Source organism: Phascolarctos cinereus, unplaced genomic scaffold (genome assembly GCF_003287225.1).
Source record: "Phascolarctos cinereus isolate Bilbo 61053 unplaced genomic scaffold, phaCin_HiC Scaffold_7;HRSCAF=346, whole genome shotgun sequence".
Taxonomy (NCBI): domain Eukaryota; kingdom Metazoa; phylum Chordata; class Mammalia; order Diprotodontia; family Phascolarctidae; genus Phascolarctos; species Phascolarctos cinereus.
Genome location: NW_027556180.1, coordinates 117172377 through 117195654, shown reverse-complemented (window position 1 = coordinate 117195654; position 23278 = coordinate 117172377). Strand labels below are relative to the sequence as shown.

General features: G+C 37.5%; 1 protein-coding gene across 1 annotated transcript; it reads left to right on the top strand.

Moving 5' to 3' along the window:
- The first annotated feature begins 106 nt into the window (after positions 1-106).
- On the top strand, positions 107-23095 carry MZT1 (mitotic spindle organizing protein 1). Its single transcript, XM_020992471.2, has 3 exons — positions 107-226; positions 10558-10703; positions 21337-23095. The coding sequence occupies exons 1-3, from the start codon at positions 157-159 to the stop codon at positions 21358-21360; spliced, it is 240 nt and encodes a 79-aa protein (XP_020848130.1). The 5' UTR covers positions 107-156; the 3' UTR covers positions 21361-23095.
- The last annotated feature ends 183 nt before the right edge of the window (positions 23096-23278 follow it).

Here is a 23278-nt window from a genome sequence, read left to right as displayed (position 1 = left end):
GCTCTTCACGTCGGCAGAAACACAGCGCGAGGGGCGGAGCCTCCCTCCGGCGTGAGGAGGCAACGTGCAGCCTGATTGCCCGGGAGAACAGGACACTCCCTCCTGTTCCGGGTCAAACAGTTCTCCCGCTTTTCCCCGCCTTGGCGGGCAGTCGCCATGGCAGGGAGTAATAGTGGTGCTGCGGCCGCGGCGGCCAACCTGAACGCGGTGAGGGAGACCATGGACGGTGAGTCCCCGCCCCTATTCCTTCCTCTCCTCTCCAGTTCGCAGGCAGACTTGGGGCCCAACAAAAGGGGATGGTTCTATTGGAAGCTTGAGAATAACCCGTCCGTGTCCCGGACCGCTTCCCCCGACGCCCCCGAGTCCGTCGACGCCTCGCCTTCGAGGGGTGCCTTCTTGGCTTCTGCGTAGGTGGTCGCGCGCGCCGTCCCTTTTGCCCACGTCGGCCGGGCGTGCCCGGCCCGCCCGCGGGCCCGTTATCCCTGCCTGGGCTGGAACCCAGTGGGCCATGGGCGCGTTCACGCTCTCTTCCCCTGCCCGCTGTCTGTGCTCTGAAGTGAATACAAATGCGGCGCAGCTCGGGGTGGGGGAAGCTATGAGGGACGCAGGTGGCGTCGGGCTGGTCAAGGGGGGCGGGGTGTGTGTACCTGTGTACACGTACTGAGTGTGGTGAGGGTGAAAGGAACACGCGTTGTGTCTGTGCGTATGAACGTGATGAAGTTGAAAGGAAAAAAAAGTTGTGTCAGTGCTTCAGTATGAGCCAAGGCCGTTTGGTGCAAGTGAAATTCGTTATGCCGAGGTGGTTTAAATATTAGCTGTCAATGAAATAAAAGCTTATATAAATGGGAGTTTTCACCCAGGCATGGCACCAGAACCAAAACGTGCAGGTGTCCACTCAAAAGCCTCATGGAAGTGATTGTTGAAAACTAGAAATAATTTATTTTAAAAAAAAACCTGAATGTTCTAGAGCAGGGGTGGGGAACTGTATCTAAATATCTAAAACAGAATTCATTATCCATCACCCCCCCACCTTTCAGCAAAAAAAGTATCCCTCTTCCAACTTTCCTTTTTCTTTCTAAGGCATTATTTACCTAGTTTCCCAGCTTTGTAATTTTGACTTCACATTCAACTCACTCCACATATCCAGCAAGTTTATTGAGGTGTCAGGGTGTGTTGCAGGGTCATCTTGAAAGATTTACAGACTAAGACCATCTCCAACTCTAGAGCAAAGGCATTTATTGAGGATTACACTCTCAGTGGGCTAGGCTCCTTGGAGGAGCCAGCAGCTTAGCGAAGCACGATGGGGTGAGCTAATGGTGTCATTAGCATGATAGAAGATATGTATATTAAAGTATGGGAGGGATTTACTAATATGGGAAGGGGACCCTAGCCTTGGTTAAACTGAGCGTGCAGCTACCCAGAATGCATACAGAAAAGCCCAGGGAGGAGGGAGGGTTATTAATGTAGTGTAATTATAATAAGCCTCTCTACATCATAAGTTCACCTAAGGGCAGTTCTTTGCTATTACTGTGCAGGCGTCCACTTAGGAAAAGGACCTTTTGTGATTTAGTGGTCAAACATCCTGCTCAGTATCCTGTTGGTGCTGCTTTTTTATTGGCTGGCTGTTGTGGTTTTGTCTAAAACTAGATGGATGTGGTTGTGGATGTGGCTGCTGTTCTAGTGAGGCATATGAGAAAGTCGGGATATTGGGGGAAGTAGTTAAGACTCCATCATTCCCCCCTCAGAGAGCTGGGTCCCAAATTTATTTGGGAGAGGGACCAAGGTGTCAGCTTCTGTGGCTTCTTCAGGCTGTCAGGGGGTGTAGAATCATCCATGCCTCAGTGGGTCCTGAGAAGGAAGTTGACTGGAATTGAGCATAGGCCATATCCATGATGATGAGTGGGTATGGGTGAGTATCCACTGTTTGCTACCAACTGTAGGCGAATGGCCTGTAGTCTGGGAAACACAAATCTGACAAGTAAGTTCAATATGCAGGACCCAAATGTAAGAGCAACAAAATAATTAGAAGTGGTATCAGAATGGGGGAAAACAAAGAAAGAAACCAAGAGCTCCATTAAAATCATTTATATTTGACTTTCAGGATTATCTGATTTTATTACTTTCTTAAAAGTTTCCACTCTGCCTCCATAACATTTTGTTAATATGGCTCCTCTCTGCTCACACAGTCCACCTCTTGACTAGATATGGCAGTGACCTCCTATTTGGTCTGCTTGCCTTGTTTCTCTCCATTTCAGTCCATCCTCCATACTGCTGTCAAAGTGATTTTCCTTAAGCACAGTCCTGACTGTGTCATTCTAAACTCCAGTGGCTCCCTGTTTACCCCTTCCCCCCCCCAAATAAACTCCACTTAACTTTTAAAGCCATATACAACTTGTCAGCTTATTGCTTCCAGCCTCATTGTATATATCATTCCCCTTCATCATCTTGCAGTTCACCAAATATGGCGGCATTCTTTCTGTTCCTCATTCAGAGGACCATTTCCCATCTCTGTCTCTTTGCATTGGCTGTCCTCATACCTGAAAGACATTATAAGATCGCAGATACAGAGCTGAGAGGGACCTGGGAGGCCATCACGTCCAATTTCTTCACTTTACAGATCAAGAAACTGAATGAAAGAGTTTTTTAATTACTCAACATTCCAGAGCTAGTGTCTGAGAAAGGATTTTAACCCAGCTCTTCCCAACTCAAAGTCAGAGGTGGCAAATTCAAGGGCTGCAAGTGGCTAGCAAAACTTCTAAGTTCAGCCAGAACCAGATTATTGGGAAACATTTAACAGAATGAATACAAATTCAATATTTTTGTTGTCTCAGTCATGTTCAACTTTTTGTGACCTCTTTTGGTGTTTTCTTGGCAAAGGTACTGGAGTGGTTTGCCATTTCTTCTCCAGCTCATTTTACATGTGAGAAACTGAGGCAAACAGGATTAAATGACTTGCCCAGGGTCAGATAGCTAGTAAGTGACTTACATCAGATTGACCTGAGGACTATGAGTCTTCCATAATCCAGGCCAGGTGCTCTATCCACTGTGCCACCTAACTGCTATCCCCTTCCCCCCAAATAGAACATAGATAATGTTCATTTGTGGCTTTCTAAGTCAACTATCAACCTTTAGGAATCAGTTTCTATTTGAGTGTGATACCATTGTACCACCCTTACCTCTACCTCATAAAATCCCTTCTTTCTGGATGTAGTTTAGCTACTACCTTCTTCAGGAAGTCTTTTCCTGATTCTTCAACTTTTCATGTCTTCCCTCCTGTGCTTTCTTTTATTTAACTACTTGTATTTATTTATAACTGTTCTTTTATGTTTTATTCTATATATACATATAATGTATTTGTTTTCTCCCCTGGTTGAATGTAAGATCCTTCAGACTGGAGATTGTATAATTCTTTGTCTTTGTATCCCCAGCACTTAGAACAGTGCCTGGTACATAGTAGTTGCTTAATAAATACTTATTAATTGATTGATAATGGTATCAGTACATAAAATGTATTTTCTTATTTCTGTCAACATTCCAGCTGTTGCTTTGGCATATGGTGATTGATGAAACCAGTAGAATAAGCATGATTGAACTTTGAAAAAAAATTCTTTTTGTTTGTTTTTTTAACAATTTGGAACTCACAGTAAAAGTTAATATAGTGCTTTACCTGATCATATAAAGAGGAAACAGAGCACTTTAGCAGCAAAGGAATGTTGCTGGTAAAGCTATAAAACTCCAGAGGTAGTAAATGCTTTCACATAGTACATGGCAGGTTAGAGTATAAATGATCTAACCTTAGGCTAGAATGTGGAGAATCTTGATATGAATCACCATTACTAAGTGCTAATAACATGAGCACATCAGTAAGGGATGGGTGGTAAAAGAAGACACCAAGAAGTACTGTAGCCTTTGGTTAAACTCTGATCTACTACTTTTTGTATTTTTAGATTCATTCTGTTAGAGGTAAAAATGCTACCAGAATTTTTTTATTTAATGAATCTGTAGGTAATATATAATACTGACTCTGCTATAAACACATTCACGTTTCAGTTAATTATAGAGTTTCAGGGTTAAAAGATTTACTACCAATATAGTCAAATGTATAATATGAGGTATTATATGAAGTTCCTTTAGATTTAAAGCTGCTTCATCAGTGTTTACCAATGTGTAAGTGAAAAGTTATTTCTCATTTTTATTCTAATTTTATTCTAAACTGTGATTTAGAGATGAGAAAAGGCACCTCTTATGCCTAAGTATAATAATGTTTTGTCACTTTAAAAACTTTTTTAGCAAGTAGATTTGTGCCTTTTTGCAGTGCTAGGTTGAAAGGATGCATGAAAGTAATATTTTAAACATTTCTTAACTTGATTATTTAACTAAAAAATATGAACCTCCTTTATCCCTTTGCTTGCCTTTTTTTTTTGTTTGTTGGTTTTCAGAACCTTCATTGTCTTCCCTATGTCTTCCTTCTAGAACATAGTACAGTACAAATAATATTGGACTTAGTCTTCTGACACCCTTGGCTTCTGGTTAGTGCCATTCACTGTATCTAGCTTCAACTCAATCCACCACACCACTTTCATGCCATGCTTCTGTGTTTTAACCTCTACCCTGGGACTCAAGGCCCCAAGCTCCTCCCTAGAATCCTTGGCTTTTGTTGCTGAGTATTTACCTTATCAAGCCCAAATCCAGAACTAACATACTACTTCTCTATTTTCATGCCTTGCTGCTGCAGAGTACTCTTTCCGTCCCCTTTCTAATTCTGATTCTGAAAATAGTAATGAAATCAACGCTAACAAAAACACTCCTCTGTGGACACCCCCTCTCATATGAGTTGTCTTTTCCTCATTAAAACATCAAAGACCTTGAAGCAGGAATTGTCTTGCTTTCTTGTATTTGTATCCCCATCATGTAGCACAATGCTGGCACATAGTAAGCACTTAATGCTTTTTTAGTAATTCATTCCTCAGACTTGGGTTCAAATCACATATAATGGTTATTAATGCAGCCGTGGTCAAGGCAAAACCTATATAAGTCTCATTTTCCTTATTTGTAAAAGGAAATTGTAATTTTTGTAATACCTCCCTCACAGTTAAGGAAAAGCACTTTGAATTTAGTGCTGGAAGAAGAGACCTTAGAGATCATCTGCCTTACCCATTTTTATATTCCCTAATAGGTACTCAGTAACTATCTATGGAATTGGTTTTGGGCTTGGGGGGCGGGGGGAATATTTACTGTCATCCAGTCCCATCTGACTCTATGTGACAAAGTCCATGAAGTTTTCTTGGCAAAGATACTGGAATGGTTTACCATCTCCTCCTCCATTGTGTTCTCGTTTTATAGCTGAGAACTGAGGCAAATAGAGATTAAGTGACTTGCCCTGGGTTGTGTAGCTAGTAAGTGTCTGAAGCTAGATTTGAACTCTTCAGGCTCAGTGCTCTATTGACTGAACCACCTAGCTGCCTATGGGGAATATAGGAAAGGAACTAATTAATTCCAGGTTAGAAAATTGCTGAAGGAAACATACTGTCTAGATCTGTTACAAGCACCATAAAGCTCCTGACAATTTTCCCCCCAAAACCTAATGAGGTGTACAGTGCAACATTTGAAGTCACAGAACCTGGGATTGAATCCTGACCTTGTTGCTTTGTATTTATGTGACTTGGACAAGTCACTTAATCTCTCTGGACTTCAGTTTCATCATTTGAAAAATGGGAAGGTGGTGGGGAGGAAGGGGGAGAAAAATTTTAAACTCAAAAGCATTATGGAAGGGATTATTGATGAATCAAAATAAATAAATAAAAGTAAAAAAAAAAAGAATTGGGACCCAAAAAGATCTTGATAATCTAGAAAATTTGGACCAAATCTAAAATATGACTAAATTCAATAGTAGAAAATGCAGTCTTATACTTGGGTTAAAAAAAACTGTTCGCCACAAGTACATGAGATCAAGGGACATAGTTAGACAGCAGTTTGTCTGAGAAGGATCTGGGGGGTTTAGTAAAACTGCAAGTTTATGAGTCAGCAGTGTGATATGGCGGTCAAAAAAAAAAGCTGACATGATTTTGAACTGAAAATAAAGAGAAGCCCAGCTTGCAGGAAAAAAAAAGAATGGAAAGAGGGAGTAGATAACGTCTGAAGTCTCCTTCCATCGTTAAATCTGTGACCTAAGTATGTTAAAGAACTCAAAACTAGATTTTTTTCCCCCCACAAGTTCTGCCACCAGTCAAAGCTTACCAGGATTCATCAAAAATCCCCTCCACAAGGGGTCACATTGGTAGATAGAATTACAGAACTTTAGGTCTGGGAGGAACTTTGGTGGTCAGCTGTTTCCAACCCCCTTTATTGATAGAGATTGAGCTTTGACAGTTTACTACTCCTTAGCAGTGTGTTCTAGGTGAAGCTGCTTTAGTGTGTGACCAAAAAAAAAAAAAAATATATATATATATATATATATGTGTTAAGCAAAATTATAATAATTTATACAGTGCTTTATTTCATTTGATCCTCACAACGATCCTCTAAGGTGCTATTATTCTTCCATTTTACAGGTAAAGAATGATGATTAAAGAGGTTAAATTATTTGCCCAGTTAAGTGGCTAGATTAAAGAGGTTAAATTATTTGCCTAGTTAAGTGGCTAGGGCAGAATTTGAACCCAGGTCTTACTGACTCTCAGGTCCAGCATTCCACTGCCTGATGGTACCTTTCATGGTCAGCAGTTCAAAATTATGGATCAGCAAAAAAATACCATATAGGGTATTTTTGGAGAAACAATAGATAAAAGATTAATCATAAGCAATTATTTTATGACCTTTTTTTAACTTTCATATTGCTCTTGGACCTAGAGTTTAGATTATTGTCTTTTGTTTCATTTTCTATATAATGAAAACTCTACTCAAACAATTCTATACTTCATTGAAGTTATATGCACCCTACTTTAAATTAAATTTAAATGAGATATCTTATCATTTTTAGGTTTTCTCCTTACCACTTAAAAGTCTGAGTGGATAAGCTTTTCTTTGGGGGATCAAGACATGACCTGATCATAATCAATATTCTTATTTTTCATACTAAAGGTTTTAGAACAGTCTTTTCTATTGAAGGTACCACATTTCCAGTTCTGGATCACAAGGAGTATAAACATCCACATGAGCATCTGAAGATAACAGGGTTCGGTTTGGACTAGGTGGAAGGAAGATATACCCCTGATGAAACATTCACCAAAAAAAGACTTGTGTTAACACCTTACTTTAGATCCCAATCCCCAGATTTCAGTTAGAAGAAACACTTAGCTTAAATCTAGATGAACTATATCTACAGCAGTACTCTAATCCAGTGGTTCTTAAAGTTTTCCACAGTGGTAGAACCTTTCAGTTTAAATAAAACTTTGGCAGAACCCTTGTAGTAAAATCATCTAAAATTATTATTTTAATGCCTATTAAATAACATAAGGTTCATTAAAAAACAAACTTTGGATGTTACAGGGTCTCTTGCAGGATAGCATAAGAAATATTGCCCTAATCTACCAGTTTAGTAATCCAGAATTTTTTAAAAAATCGTTTTAGTCTGGCAGATTTATTCTATGTGACTTTAATAATCTGTTGTAGAAAATATTTGTAGGAATCTAAATTAAAGTAACTGGCCTATCATTCAGAGATGCTTTTCTCTTCTGAGGGGGAAGAATCAGGACATTTGCCCTTCTGTAGTCCTGTAGTACGGTAAGAAATAACTCGTTTGGACACAGGAGGGATGAAGTTAAAAGCATGCAACCATGAGTGTCCTATAGACTAGAACACAAAGCAGGAGTTCACTATTTATCTCTAATCCAAGCCACAGAATCTCTCCTCTGTTTCTTTATTGGCTGAGTACTCCAGCGTGTACAACTTTCTGTATGCCTTTTATACATCTACCCTTTGATATGTCCTTCTCTCCTTCACATATATTGCCATGTTCAGAACATGGGTCTCAGCCCCACCTTAAGGTGGAGAAGTCTTCATGAGCCTATTAAGCATGCTCACTCTAAGCAAAGCTTAACCTTTGTCCTACTTACTGACTTCTAAAAGCAAAAAAAAAAAGATAAGACCACCTGTATCAGTTTTACTTAGTTACATTTCTAGTGGTTATTTCAATTTTATGGAAAACATCTCTCAGTACCTTTTATATTCTCCAAAATCTTTAAAATATCATTGATAATTGCCCAGCAATTTTATCTTCCATTACCCTAGGTTCCAGTTCATCTGAACCAGGGGACTTGAACTCATCGGGACAAGTAGATGCTTTTATTATCCCCTTACTTTCTTGAGTACCAACTCCCTATTAGCTTTTATGGTTTTAGTCTCTCCCATCCAGAGGGAAACCTTTATTAGTCATCATATTCCATCCTAAGCAGTGGTTCTATCTCTTTAGTCAGTCAATCAGTAAGCATTTGTTAAGTACCTGCTATGTGCCAGACATTGCTAAGAGTGGGAGATACTAAAAGAGGCAATGCCAGGGACAGTCCCTGCCCTCAAGGAACTTACTGTCTTAATCTCTTTTTCTCAACATAGCTTGTGGGGGTGGTTGTCCTTAGCTTCTCTAGCTCGCCTCAGCGTATTTTGAACTTTTAGATTCCTAACAATGTTTAGTAGTACTATGCCATGCTTTTGTATTTATGATATATTGCCTGCTTTTATCTTCTGTTCATTTTTTTTTCCACATCTGAGTTGTTTGGTGAGTTCTCTATATATCCACATTTATTCTCTTCAAGCACTTTACATTTTTCTTACTCATTAGAACTGTCTTCTTTTTATTCTCTTTCTGTTCCACACATACCCTCAAAGTAGATAATTAATTTTGTTCAGAACTACAGATCTAAGTGGTCCAAGAGTTGAGTCTTATGCTAAGCAGGTCTTATGCTAAGGTAGATCACAAAAAGCTGGAGCCCTTTTAATATCACTCATCATTCATTTAATATCACTCAGGAAAAATGCAAGAGTAGAATTCCTTTGTTTCCTGGGGCTTTGATGGGGTGGTGGGACCTGGACCCCAAAAAGCCCTAAGACCATATCAAAGTAACCAGATGCCCCCCCAGCCCAAAATTTTTTCCCTTGTTACAGGCACAGAGTTGACCCTATAATTCCTCAAATAAAAGTTATCTTAGGGATGCCTGACCCAAGAACTCTGTCTTTGGCACCAGATCCCCAAGGACCAGCCTCTGGCAGTAAAAAAAAAAAAAACCCTCTTTTCTTCCTTGAAGGCTGGTATCAACAAAGCTATCTTTGTTAACTCCCTCAGTTGTCCCATCCATTCCAGCAGCCAGCACCCAGACTACTTACATGTACTGACTACTTCCTAATCCCCCTACCCCATCACCTAATTAGCATATTTGGCTCTCTTTTTCCTGTCCCTTTTCCATATAAGCTTTGGTATCACCCCATCAAGTTGCAGGTTCCCTTGGAGCTTCGCCTGCTTCTATTGGTATCACCATAAACTTTGCCACTTGATTAAGGGAAAACTTGAGTATGTAAATTCATTTCAGGCAGCTCCACCTTGTACCCTGTCATTCTTGGAGTTCCTAGCACCCCTAAACCGCATCGGTTTCACATAGTCTTGGGTGTCAGAGGCTGTTTTTAATCTAACTCTGGGGAAAGGACCCAGTTTCTCCCCTTATAATTTTTTTAGAAATTTAAATAAAAGAGGGGTGTACATTCTATCAGAAAGTCCAAATTGTAGAAAACTTTTGAGGAAAAGAAATTTCATTATGTTTAAATACTTCCTGCATTATAAACGAAGTATAAACGGCTTCTAGTAATTATATGAGTTAAGTTAAAGGGAAAAATTAATTGTATGTTATGTATGATTGTACATTATTAACATCTCCTTTTAGCATATGATAATTGTTGGGTCTGTAAGAAGATTTTAAGTAAGTGAAATGACATACATAGCTCACATATAAAATCATAGGAATGTAGCTTCCAAACAAAAAGGGTCTTATGAAGGAACTAGATGCCTGGGTTTTTTTTGTTTTGTTTTTTGATTGAAATAAGAAAACTGAGGACCCACTCCACCCCCATTGTGGTTAAGTAACTTAGTATAAACATTTGAATTATTCTCAGTGCAGGATTAATAGTTTTTGAATTTATGTTTTACTAATCTAATTTTACTAATCATAGTCTTTAGAAGAGCTGAAGAGGTCATGAGGGGAAAATGTTTAAGAAGCCCTGGTCTAAAGCATAGGAGAACTGGGCCCCTAAATGGCTGATGAAACGCTTAACTAACCCACAGTGCCTGTTGCCCCATTTGTTGGATGAAGATAACATCACCTTGTCTACCTGTCTCACAATATTATTATGCTTTTTAAAGAATAAAATAATAGATATAAATGCACTTGGAAAAGTTAGAAGTATTAAGTGTTAATTAATTACTTAACTTAGTGTTACATTACTGAATTCCAATATTAATTCCAAAATCCCTTAGGAAATTCAGTCTTGTGACAGTATCTGTACTAAAGGACACTATCTACATAGATTGAAACTCTGATATCTAACTTTTAAAAAGCTTTTGTATATGTTTTTCAGTTCTGCTTGAGATTTCAAGAATATTGAATACTGGCTTGGATATGGAAACACTCTCTATTTGTGTACGTCTGTGTGAGCAAGGAATAAACCCAGAGGCCTTATCCTCTGTCATTAAAGAACTTCGCAAGGCCACAGAAGCACTAAAGGTGAGGAAGACTATTAATTTTTGCCTCCAAAAAATTTTTATGGGAGGTAGAACTAGGTCATTAGTAGAATAGTGCAAGTAATGGCTAAACAAATTGTGATGCATCACTATAGTAGAATATTACTGCACAATTAAGAATCTACAAATATAAAGGATTTAGAGAAATATGAGAAGACCTGTGAACTGATGAAGGGATTAAGTAGAACCAAACACAATGAATGCAACAGTGTAAAAAAGCTTCTCCTCCTCCCCCCAAAAAAGCCCCAAATTTGAGACTATGTAATTACAATGACCAGACTTGACTCTGAAGAAGAGTTGATATATTTTTCACCTTTTTGTGGTTGTGGTGATATTTGTTTGGAATATTATACAAATTTCAGAGAAAGTGGTTGTGTTGGTTTTGCTGAATTGCTTTCTTTTTTTTTTACAAGAGTTGACTTCCTGGGAAGTGGGGATATATTCAGAAATGAAGATGTTACAACAACAAAAGTGACCAGTGAAAATAAGATTTTTTTTTAAAGAAACATTAGGAGAATTCTCCAAGTCCAAAAGAACACGAGAACTCCACTCCCGCCTTTTCAGGCATTACTTCTTCAGTAACCCTTTCTCCTTACCAAGGCCAACATGCATCCTTGATCCCATCTTCTCTTGTCTTTTCCAGCAGATTCCCCCTACTAGCATCCCCACTCTGTCTTCAGGTACTCCCTAATAACTTCTCTTCTGCCTGCAAATGTATCAGTGTCTCCTCTATACTTAAAAAAACCCTCACTTGATTCTACCGTCCCCAGTAGTTATCATCCCATAGTTCTCTTTAGCTGAACTATGTATGCTTGTTTCTTCTGCTTTTTTTCCTTTTCTTTCTCTTCTAAAACTCTTTGCAATCTGGTTTCTGAGCTCCAACTGAAACTACTCTCTTTAAAGTTACCTAATGATCTTAATTGCCAAAGTTAATGACCTTCTCAAAATATTAGTCTTTGAAGTGTCTGCAACATTTGACACCATTAATCACCCACTTCATGTATACACTTTAGGTTTTCTTGGCATTGCTTTCTCTTGGTTCTCCTATTTGTCTAACCATTCCTTCCTTCCCAGTCTCTTTTGCTGATTCTTCACATTAACAGTGGGTGTTCCATAAGTGTCTTTTATGAGCCCTTTTTTTCCCCTTTATGGTCTCTCAGTAGTTTCCATAAATTACATTATTATCTGTATGATTGATCTTTATATATGGTCCTAGTCTTTCTCCTCAGCTATAGTGCCACATTACCCATTACCTTTATATATATATCTCAAGCTTAACATTTCTAAAACGCACATTTTTTTTCTCCAGACTCTCCCTACTTTGAACTTCTCTATTACTATCAGGCACTACCATCCTCCTAGTCATTCAGTAAGTATTTATTAAGTGACTGCTGTGAGCCAGATAACTATACTAAGCAGTGTGGCTGCAACTACAATAAATGATATTCCCTACTTAAAAGAAAGGACAACTCGACACAGAGTTACCTCGCCTGGAGTACCGAAGACTTATTTTCCCTGAGTTCAGATCTGACCTTAGACACTTCCTAGGTATGTGACCCTGGGCAAGTATGTCATTTAATCCTGTTTTCCTCAGTTTCCTCACCTGTAAGATGAGCTGGAGAAGGAAATGGCAAATCATTCCAGTATCTTTGCCAAGAAAATCCCACATGGAATCATGAAAAAACAACTGAACAACAAGAACTTAAAAGAAGCTTATATTCTAATGAGGGAGACAAGAACACATAAATATAAAGAAAATAATTACAAAGTAGTTTGGAAAGGCTAGCACTAACAACTAAAATAATTAGTAGAAGGTGGTGCTATGCCCACAACCACGTTGTCATTCTTAACTCTTCACTCTTAGTCACATCTCCAATCCATTACCAGAATCTTGTTTCTACCTTTATTGTGTTTCTCATACCTCTCCCTCTCTTCACTTTCACAGCTTCCATTCTACTTAAGGCAGACATTGCCTGTTTCCTGGACTATTGCAATAGCCCTCTGGTTGATTTCCCAGCCTCAAGTCTCTTCTCACTCCAGTTCATCCAGATTTCAAATATAAACTCCTTTTTGTTTGTTTGTTTAAACTCCTCTTAATGACTTGGCTGCTTCCCACCTTTCCAGTTTTCTTAGATTTTACTTTCTTCCACAAACTCTACATTTTATTAGTTCTGGTCTATTTGCCTTTCCTTGAACATGACACTCTATCTCTTATCTCTTTGCCTTTGTACTGGCTGTCTCCTCCTCTACCCTTTCTTCCCCACTTCTATGCCCCCTCACCCCCAATTCCTGGAATTTTCTTCCATCTCATCTCTTCCTCATAGTTTCCCTAGCTTCACATCTCAACTCATAAGTCACCTTCTGCAGAACACCTTTCCCGTATTTGAACTCAGGTCCTCCTGACTCCAAGTCCAGAGCTCTATCCACTGTGCCACCTAGTTGCCCCTTCATCATTTCTTATAGCACAGTAGTATTCCATTACATTGATATACCACAACTTGTTCAGCCATTCCTCTCAATTTCTAATTCTTTGCCACCACAGCAAGAGCTGCTATACATATTTTTGTATATGTGGGTCCTTTTCCCATTTGTATGATCTCTTTGGGATACAGCCCTAGAAGTGGTATTGCTAGGTCAAAGGGTATACACAGTTTTATAGCACTTTGGGCATAGTTCCAAATTGCTCTCCAGAATGGTTGGATCGGTTCACAACTCCACCAACAATGCATCAGTGTTCCAATTTTCCCACATCTTCTCCAGCATTTCTCATTTTTCTGTTTTGTCATGTTAGCCAGTCTGATGTGTGACCTTAGAGTTGTTTTGATTTGCATTTCTGTAATTAGTAGTGATTTAGAGCATTTTTTCATATGACTACAGATAGCTTTAATTTCTTCATCTGAAAACTGCCATTCATATCCTTTGACTGTTTTTCAATTGGGGAATACCAGTTGCATTTTAATAAATAGTTCTCAAACTTTTCTAGTATGAGGGCCCATTTGTAATGTCCAGAAATTTAGTGCTCTCTCCCCTCCATCCCTCCTTCTCCATACTGGTTATATTAGTATTAATTGATTAAGAAGATACATGATGGCAGAAAATTGTTAGGAATCTAGTAATAGAAGGTGAACCTGTGATTTCATTGGCATAAACTACTTGATGGGGCTACTTCCTCTATTAGTAAATGTCAGCACTTTTCTGCAACTTATAATCCTAGAGGGTGGCCTAAAAAGGTTTAGTGACTTTCCAGGGTCAAATGTCCAGTATTGGTTAGGAATAGGACTTAAACCCAGATCTTCCTGGCTCCAAGGCCAGCATTCTATACTCCGTGTTGCCTCTCAACATGAACTCGGTAATGCTCTTAAATGAATTCATGTTTCACTAATAACTGTTGTAATTCATACACACAACACACACACACACACACACACACACACACATACATACACACACACACACACACACACACACACACACACACACACATGCTCCCACTGGCAGATATATGGGTTTATAAACACATACAAATGCTTAATGCACATACAGATTCTCAGACCACTTCTACAAAGATGTATATCCACAGGTTGGAAACTACTGAATTTATTCTCTCTTTCTGTTGATTTCTTTTGCTGTATTTTTGTTTTCCCATAGTTGAGTCACAGTCAGTATTTTGCTTTCATTCATTTCCCTCTCTGAATGGTATAAGACTGTATTCAATATAAATTTATATATTTTTAGTTTTCAACATTCACTTCCACAGGTTTTTGAGTTCCAGATTTTCACCCCATCTCCCCCTTCCCCCCACCCCAAGATGGCATGCATTCTGAATATCCCTTCCCCTAGTCTGTCCTCTCTTCTATCTCTCTCCCCTTCTCTTATCCCCTTCCCCTTCTATTTTCCTGTAGGGCAGAATAGACTTCTGTACCCCATTACCTGTATTTCTTATTTCCCAGTAGCATGTGAAAATAGTTTTTTAAGCATATGTTTTTAAAACTTCTTCCTCCCTCCCCACCCATCCTCATTGAAAAGGCAAGCAACTCAGTATAGGCTGTACATGTGCAGTTAATGCAAAACAAGTCCATAGTAGACGTGTTGTGAAAAACTAACTCGATTTCCCTTAATCCTATCTTGCCCTCCCATTTATTCTATTCTTTCTTTTGACCTTGTCCCTCCTCAGAAGTTTACTTCTGATTACCCCTTTCCAATCTGCCTCCTCTCTATCACCCCCTGTCTCTTGTCCCCTTCTCCCCCTATTTTCCTGTAGGGTAAGACAGATTTCTATACCCAATTGAATGTGTATGTTATTCCCTCCTTAAGCCAAATCCTATGAGAATGAGATTCACTCATTCCCTTTCACTTTCCCCTGTTTCCCCTCCACTGTAGGAGACTTTTCTTTTCTGTTGTTTTTTTTGTGAGATAATTTACCCCATTTACCTTCCCTTTCTTTTCTCCAGTATACCTCTCTCTCATCCTTAATTTTATTCTCCAGATATGACCCCTTAATCTTCAACTCACCCTGTGCCCTCTATCTATCTATCTACATATAATTTTTTTCCTCCAACTACTAATACTGACAAAGGTCTCATGAGTTATAAATATCATCTTTCCATGCAGGAATGTAAACAGTTCAATCTTAATAAGTCTCTTATGATTTCTCTTTCCTGTTTACCTCTTCATGTTCCACTGAGTCCTGTATTTGAAAGTCAAATTTTCTATTCAGCTCTGGTCTTTTCATCAGAATGCTTGAAAGTCCTCTATTTCACTGAATGACCATTTTTTCCCCTGAAGGATTATACTCAGTTTTGCTGGGTAGGTGATTCTTGGTTAATCCTATCTCCTTTGCCCTCCAGAATATTATATTCCATGCCCTGCAGTCCTTTAATGTAGAAGCTGCTAAATCTTGTGTTATCCTGATTGTGTTTCCACAGTACTTGAACTGTTTCCTTCTGGCAGCTTGTAATATTTTCTCCTTGACCTGGGAACTCTGGAATTTGGCTATAATATTCCTAGGAGTTTTCCTTTGGGGATCTCTTTCAGGAGGAGATCTGTGGATTCTTTCAATTTCTATTTTGCCCTCTGGTTCTAATATCAGGGCAGTTTTCTTTGATAATTTCTTGAAAGATGATGTCTAGGCTCTTTTTTTGATCATGGCTTTCAGATAGTCCAATAATTTTTAAATTCTCTCTCCTGGATCTATTTTCCAGGTCAGTTGTTTTTCCAATGAGATATTTCACATTGTTTTCTAATTTTTCATTCTTTTGGATTTGTTTTACAGTGTCTTAATTTCTCATAAAGTCACTATCTTCCAATTGCTCTATTCTAATTTTTAAGGAAGTATTTTGTTCAGTAATGTTTTGGACTTCCTTTTCCATTTGGCCAATTTTTCTTTTGGGGGCATTTTTCTCCTCATTGGCTTTTTGGACCTCTTTTGCCATTTGGGTTAGGCTGTTTTTTAAGGTGTTATTTTCTTCAGTATTTTTTTGGGTCTCCTTTAGCAAGCTGTTGACTTGTTTTTCATGATTTTCTTGCATCACTCTCAGTTTTTCCTCTACTTGCCTTACTTGCTTCTCAAAATCCCTTTTGAGCTGTTCCAAGGCCTGGGACTGATTCATATTTTTCTTGGAGGCTTTGGATGTAGGAACTTTGATTTTGTTGCCTTCTTCTGGTTGTGTATTTTGATCTTCTTTTTCACCAAAGTGACTCTTTTTGCGCTGCTTGCTCATGATCCCAGCCAATTACTTGAGTTTTAAACTCTTTGTTAAGTATGAATCTGCTTCCAATGTGGAGAATGTACTGTCCCAAGCTTCGGAGGGTTTGTACAAGCTGTTTTCAGAGATACTTGTAGGGACCTGTAAATTTTCAGTTCTTCCAAGGTGGTATGATAAGGGGCAAGGTGTTTACTCCTTTCCTGGCCTGTGACTACAGCTGCACGCCCATGCCACGCTACCCTCCCAGCCCAGCGCAGTACACCTTTCTGATCCATCATCCAGGTTGTCTTGGGCTGGAAATTTGTTTCTCTCTGTCTTTTTGTGGGTTCTGCTGCTTCAGAATTTGTTTAGAGCCATTTTTTATGAGTATTTGGAGGGGGTTTGGAGGAGAGCTCAAGCAAGTCACCTGTAAGACTGTATTCAAATCTTTCAGAGACTCATATATTACCAGAATTGGAAGGACTTTTGAAGGCCATCTGAACCGAGTGCCTTGTTTTATAGATGAGAAAACTTCATCCTAAAGAGTTGAATTGGCTTGCCTAAGGTCAAAAAACCTGGTTTTATTTCCACAGTTGAGTAGAACCATTTCACCTGAATCTCTTAACCCTCCTGGGTCTTTTAAAGCCCTTCCTTCCCATATCCCCACCATCACTTGATTTCTAGTGAACGAATCCTGACTGTAGTATTGAGAAGTGAATAAGCTGCTGTCCTCACACTTTGAATTTTGGCATCTTTTCCCTTAGAACCAGAGGGAAAAATTGAGAATAAAATCTCTATAGTTCATTGGAATGTTTGCTAGCATGAAACCTCATAATTTGTCATTTTTCGATTTGGTTTTCATTTTAGGATCAAATACATAGAAATTTAGAGCCAAAATATACCTAAAAGCTCCCTCACCTTCACATTATAGATGAGGGAAAATATTTCAGTCTCTAATAATGACATTTGTATAGCACTTAGTTTTACAAAGCACTTTGGGTGTATCATTTCATTTGATCAAGAAATGGACCCAAGAGGCTTCAATAAACTTCATTGAGATGCGGCAGTGTTTCATTTTTTTTTCCTTTATATACCTAGCATGTAGCATAATGCCCGGCACATAGTATATGTTTAATAAATACTTGTTTATTGATTGAAAGATTCAGAGACTTGTTCAAGATTATGTAGTTGTCAATTTGGGTGACCTGATTCCAATTTATTATTCTTTCCATTATACTACACTATCTTTAGTCTTTATTGGTTTTGCATCTTCCTATTTGAAGAGAAGACTTCTTTTTTCCCCTTTGTCTCTCCTCCTTTTTTGATCCTGGTTACTGGTCTTAAAACCTGCCTATATTGTAACTCGTAAACAAAACAAAATAAAACAAAAGAACCACTTTCTAGTTAACAAAATTCTTACCTGTTCCAAAACATAACTTTAAAAATCCATTTAAGTAGATCTAACAAGGTTTTTGAACAGATAAGTAGTGGTTTCTCTGTACTTTACAGAAATGTAATTGAGTCATGCCTGATACTAATAATAAAAATACTAATAAATAATATTTTTAGTTCCTACTACTCCTTTCAGCCTACCTAGAAGGATGTCATCACATTCCAGAGTAACCTAGGAAGAGCCCTTTTTGATTCTTACTCCATGCTCTGCTTTCTTTGCCATCCATATGTGTAACCTAGCTGTTACATTGGTACAAGAAAAAAAAGTGAAACTTATTGGAGTTTAGTAATGGATGGAAAGAGTATTGTGCACAAAACATGTCCAGACCCCCACCTGTAAACTGGCTCAGTTTTTGTTATGAAAGGACTATAGGGATAGGAATTGGACCTGTGATGTCACTAGCATAGGGAACTTCTGGGTGAGGAAACTTCTATCAGTGCAGGTCAGCACCTTTTCTGCAACTTATATTCTTAGCTCATACACAGCACTGAGAGCTTAAGTAGCAGCCTGAATGTGTAAGAGGAGGGACTTGAACCCAAGTCTTCCTGACTGCTAGTCCAGAGTTCGGTCCACTACATCATACTGCCTCTTGTGAAATAAACACACATGCATGTACATGCACACACATGCACATGCACAATCCTTTCTTTGTGTTGATCTTCAACTGGTCTCATCCCTTCTCCCTGATTTTACTCCCCACCCATAGATTTCCTCCATACATCCTACATACACAATGCTAACTCCACTTTCTCATCTTCTTTTTAACCCACTTTTTTCTTTTAAATATGACATCTCCATACAGAATAGGTTTCTACCAGGTTGTGCATTTCATTCTACCAAATCCCAGTGATGTATTAGGTCAAAGATGTTTCCCTGCATTATTAGGACTGTACTATCTTTAATCTTTATTGGAAATCCAAATGTTATTTGAGGTGAACTTGGCATGATTCAGCCTAGTCTGATGCTTCATGTTTGGAATTAGAATCAAATGAGATATTTGTGGCCAGAGGTGTGCCAGTAAATGTTTAACAAACATCTCTCCATAAATTAAAAAACAAACTGTGTACAGCACACTTTTTAGTTTAATTTGCATTATTAACATTTTTTCCTCTTGCTTGTTGCCAAAATGTTAGGCATTTATGGAGAAGAATTTGAGTTTTAACACTGACTTTTTTTGGAATTTTTTTTCCCTTCCATGAACTAAGTCTTTCAACTGCTCTTGTTTTGTTGTTGCTTGATATGGTATTTAGCTTGGTAGATATGCATTGACAGTTTTCCCCTGCCCACTTACTTTTCAGTTAAACCTTTTCTTAAATATTAGACACTGAGCAGATACATTCTTACTATCTCTTTTTGAGGGTACTTCTTCCCTGATTAGGAGCCATGAGCCAGAAATCCTGATATTATTTGAGGTGGGCTAGTATGTTTCAGACTAGTCTGGTACTTTGTATTTGGAATTAGGATCAAATGAGATACTTGAAGCCAGAGGTGTGCCAATAAATGTTTAACAAACAGCTCTCCCCAAATTAAAAAACAAACAAGAAACTGCATACAATATATTTTTAAGTTTAATGCGGTATTAACATTTTCTCTATTACTTTCTTAGGCCTAGGCAATCAACCAAAGAATAAATCAGTCCTTATGTGTAGAGTTTGCTAATTTCTGAGGTATAAATGCTCCCACTGAAACTTGAACATTGAATTTTTTAATTTTAAACACTCAAGCCCAATATAAGCTGGCTCTAATACACCCCTGCTTGTAGCCCATTTAACAGTTAACAAAAGATTTTAGCCATAGCATGGAAAGACGCTCAGCAAAGATACTTTATGGACACAGCAAAGCACAACTTCTTTGGCCACGCTGGTATAACAGTCAAACCTGATTATATCATAGCTACTCCTGCTTTTTCATGGTGTAGCTCTTGTGATTAGGTTGCTAGGAAGCTATGTTAAAGGCATTAGTCCCCTGAGCCAATTAAGTTTTGGTGATGATTTTAGCACCTTTTAAGGGAAAATTAACCTAGGCTGCTTGGGGTAGATGTTGCTCCTGTGATAGCATTCATTCTCAGTTATTACCTTAACCGTTTTTTTTACTAAATCAATTTTTTCTCTTTTGCATGCTTTTCCTTCAGTGTATAACCTTTGAATGGTCTTCAGTTTTCTTGCCTAAGATTCTTGTAGTGCTTTCCAACTTCTGTCTGGTAATAACATTTGTGACCATTTGAATGACTATAATTGTATAGTACTAATATATTTGGAATGGAAGATTCTCTGTTTTGATAATATGATCCATCAAGACAAAGATCCAGTCAATCAGTGGGCACCTATTCAGGCACTCTATGAAGCACTGGCAAGAGAGAGAAAAATAAAATTGCCTGTGCCCACAAAACAACGTGTAGTTTATTAAGGGAAAGAGTGTACACATGGGGGCAACTAGGTGGCACAGTGGATAGAACACTGGCCCTGAAGTCAGAAGTACCTGAGTTCAAATTCAGCCTCAGACCAAACACTTGACACTTACTAGCTGTGTGACCCTGGGCAAGTCACTTGACCCCAATTGCCTAAAAAAAAAAGTGTGCACATGTATAAATATGTACAAAATAACTATAAGATAATAAGAGTAGAGGAAACACTATCAGTTAAGATCAAGAAAGGCTTCAAATAAGAAGTGGTATTTGAGCAATTCTTTGAAGAAACTAGATTTTAAGAGTCAGAGGAGAGGAGGGGTAAGCAAACTTCCCTATATTTGTTATCAGGCCAGCCAGTAGCTAACTTCATACCCATAAGCAGGCAGTCATCAACCATCGTTACTATTTTTTTTTTCTTTGACCCTTATTACATGATGTCTTACCTAGAAACACCTGTGAATTTGAGCATCTGGCTTCTTCAGAAAGAGCCTCTGATTTGTTTTTTGTGTTTTTTTTTTTAGTCTAAGTATTTAATCTTCCTTTCCCTTATTTGATGTTTTTTAGTCTCTAACTTACTGGCATCAGTCATTTCCCTTTTGTAGTTCACATGGTTTTGTTTTTGTTTTTTCCCCCACACTCCCACATTAAAGCTTTGCTTCTGTTTTGTCCCTAATAACCTTGAATGTGGAGATGTATTTCTTAAGCCCCTTCATCATCTTTTTTAGTGTAGAGATCACCCAATACTCTTCTCCAGTATCCTTGCTCTTTTACCTTTTTATTTCCCTATCCAGTTGGAGAAGTGGCAGATAAAATTGTTCTTTCTTTTTCTTCTACTGATGAACCCCTTTCATTGTTGTTTGGAGCAGTTGAAGGTAGAATTAAAAGTGTATCACTAAAGGTGAATTCAAGGATGTAAATCAAACTTTTTATATAGTTAATAACTTAAATATATTATTGAACATTACATCCTATTAAATGCAGTTTTAAGAAATGATTATTTTGAATTGCCAGATCTTTATCTTTAAACTATCTCTTACTGGTTTCATTGTAATGAATCTAATTTCTCTTTCAGGCTGCTGAAAATATGACAAGCTGACTTCATGGAGGGATCTCTTTATGAGATGAGCATGAAGATCTGAAAGATTTGAAGATTGCATACTGGAATGAAATTACTTTTTACAACAATGTAAAATTAACAAACCATAGCTTTATGCATAGTGGAAAGTAGCTTATTGAGATATTAGCAGGTAACTGTTTAGTTCACATCTTTAATTTTTTTTAACAGTCCTAATGGTTTACAAATGATATGCTGTTATTTATGTTTATTTATAGTTTTGAAAGCTTTAATTTTGTAGACACTGTCAAATATTGCACATTTGCTGTGCCTAGTTGAAAGTATAGTAGAAACTATCAACACTGATGTAGTAGTTACATCTTGTTGACATTTCCATTATGAACTCTAACTTTTAATTATTTATGTATAATAACTTTATGGCTTTACTTTTCACTGGACTGGAAGTTGGCAGAATTTCAGAGATCTTTTGAGTGTGTCAGTTTTTATTTGAATCCATTGTGTGTGTCAATTTTGTTTTGTATAAGAGCATGTTAATTTCTTATAGTCTCTACTATTGTAACTAAAAGACTTAGTTTTTTAAACACAATTTAGCTGACATTGAATAATGTGAACTAGATCATTTTTTATTAAAAATAAAATTTTGGAAACAGCTATTAGTTGCTGTTTGAATCATCTAAAGCTAATAAGGTATTTTAGTTATGTTTTGCCTTTTAAGATTTATACTGTTATCATTCAAAGACTTCGATAATAATGTACTTATGATTAACTAATGTGACCAACATGCAAAATCCCTTTAATATTATTAAGTAAAGATAATTTGGTTGCTGAATAAGAAACTATCAACTAAATCTTTATTCATTGCATAAAAATTCATTTAAATTTAATTTTTTTTAGAAGAAAACAGATTTCAAGTCATTATGCAAAGACTAAAATAGGCCAAATATCAAGAATTGTTAAACTGTGCCTTCTTAAAGTCACTTTTGTGATATTATTTGATCCTCATAGTTCTGTTTCTGAATGGTGCAGTAGAGAGGGATTTTTAGAAAGGACAGAGTGTAGAAATAAAGAACTAGTGTTACTGATTCTCTCTATATCAGTATTTGTTTTTATGGCATGTTAATGTGCTTTTTAAAAAGGCTTCTGCTTCCTCTACTGTTGTTTTTAAAACATAAGCAGAATTGTTTTCATCACTTTATCATTCAAACACATATAGAATTCACTGGAAAATTTCTTGTGTATAGGAGGGATAAGTAGTAGCCAAATCTGTTCTGTAGTTTCTATAATTGTCCAGAGATGGAGGGATAAAGAAGGACAGGGAGTAATAACTTGAAACACCAAGAACATAAAAACTGCATGTTAATATTTTTAGACTGCTAACATCTATAGAAAATGAACTCCTGGTTTGCTTTTAAATAAAAAATTTTGTTATCTAGCTCTTAGGGCTGAAAATGAAAAGCAATTTAGTGTATTCAGTCTTAATTTTTTTCTTCTAATGTAGCAGCCCAGATTCAGTTTATAAATTTATGATGTCATAAATTAAGTTATATGGGAAACGCAGGAAAAAAATGTGGAAAGAGGTCTATGTTTACAGAGGGCTTCCTGAATGTGTTAAATTTCTGAAATGTAAATCTATTTTTTTAATGCATATTCATAATCTTTCAAAGGATACTTAAGGAAATGAAACAAACAATAACTGTAAAATTACAGTCTTGTGCATGTTATCACTGACAATAAAACTGAATAGTCTTGAAAGGTACTTTTGATTTGTTTCCCATGTGTTATGTATTGGAAAAAAAAAACATGGGAAGTACCATAGTCACTTTATGCTTATATGTTAATATTCTTAATATTTCTATTGTAAATATTTATGTGCTTAGTTATTGATGGTTTACTTAATTCCATAGAAGTGCTGTGTCAGTGTGTCTTTTTTTAAATAAAT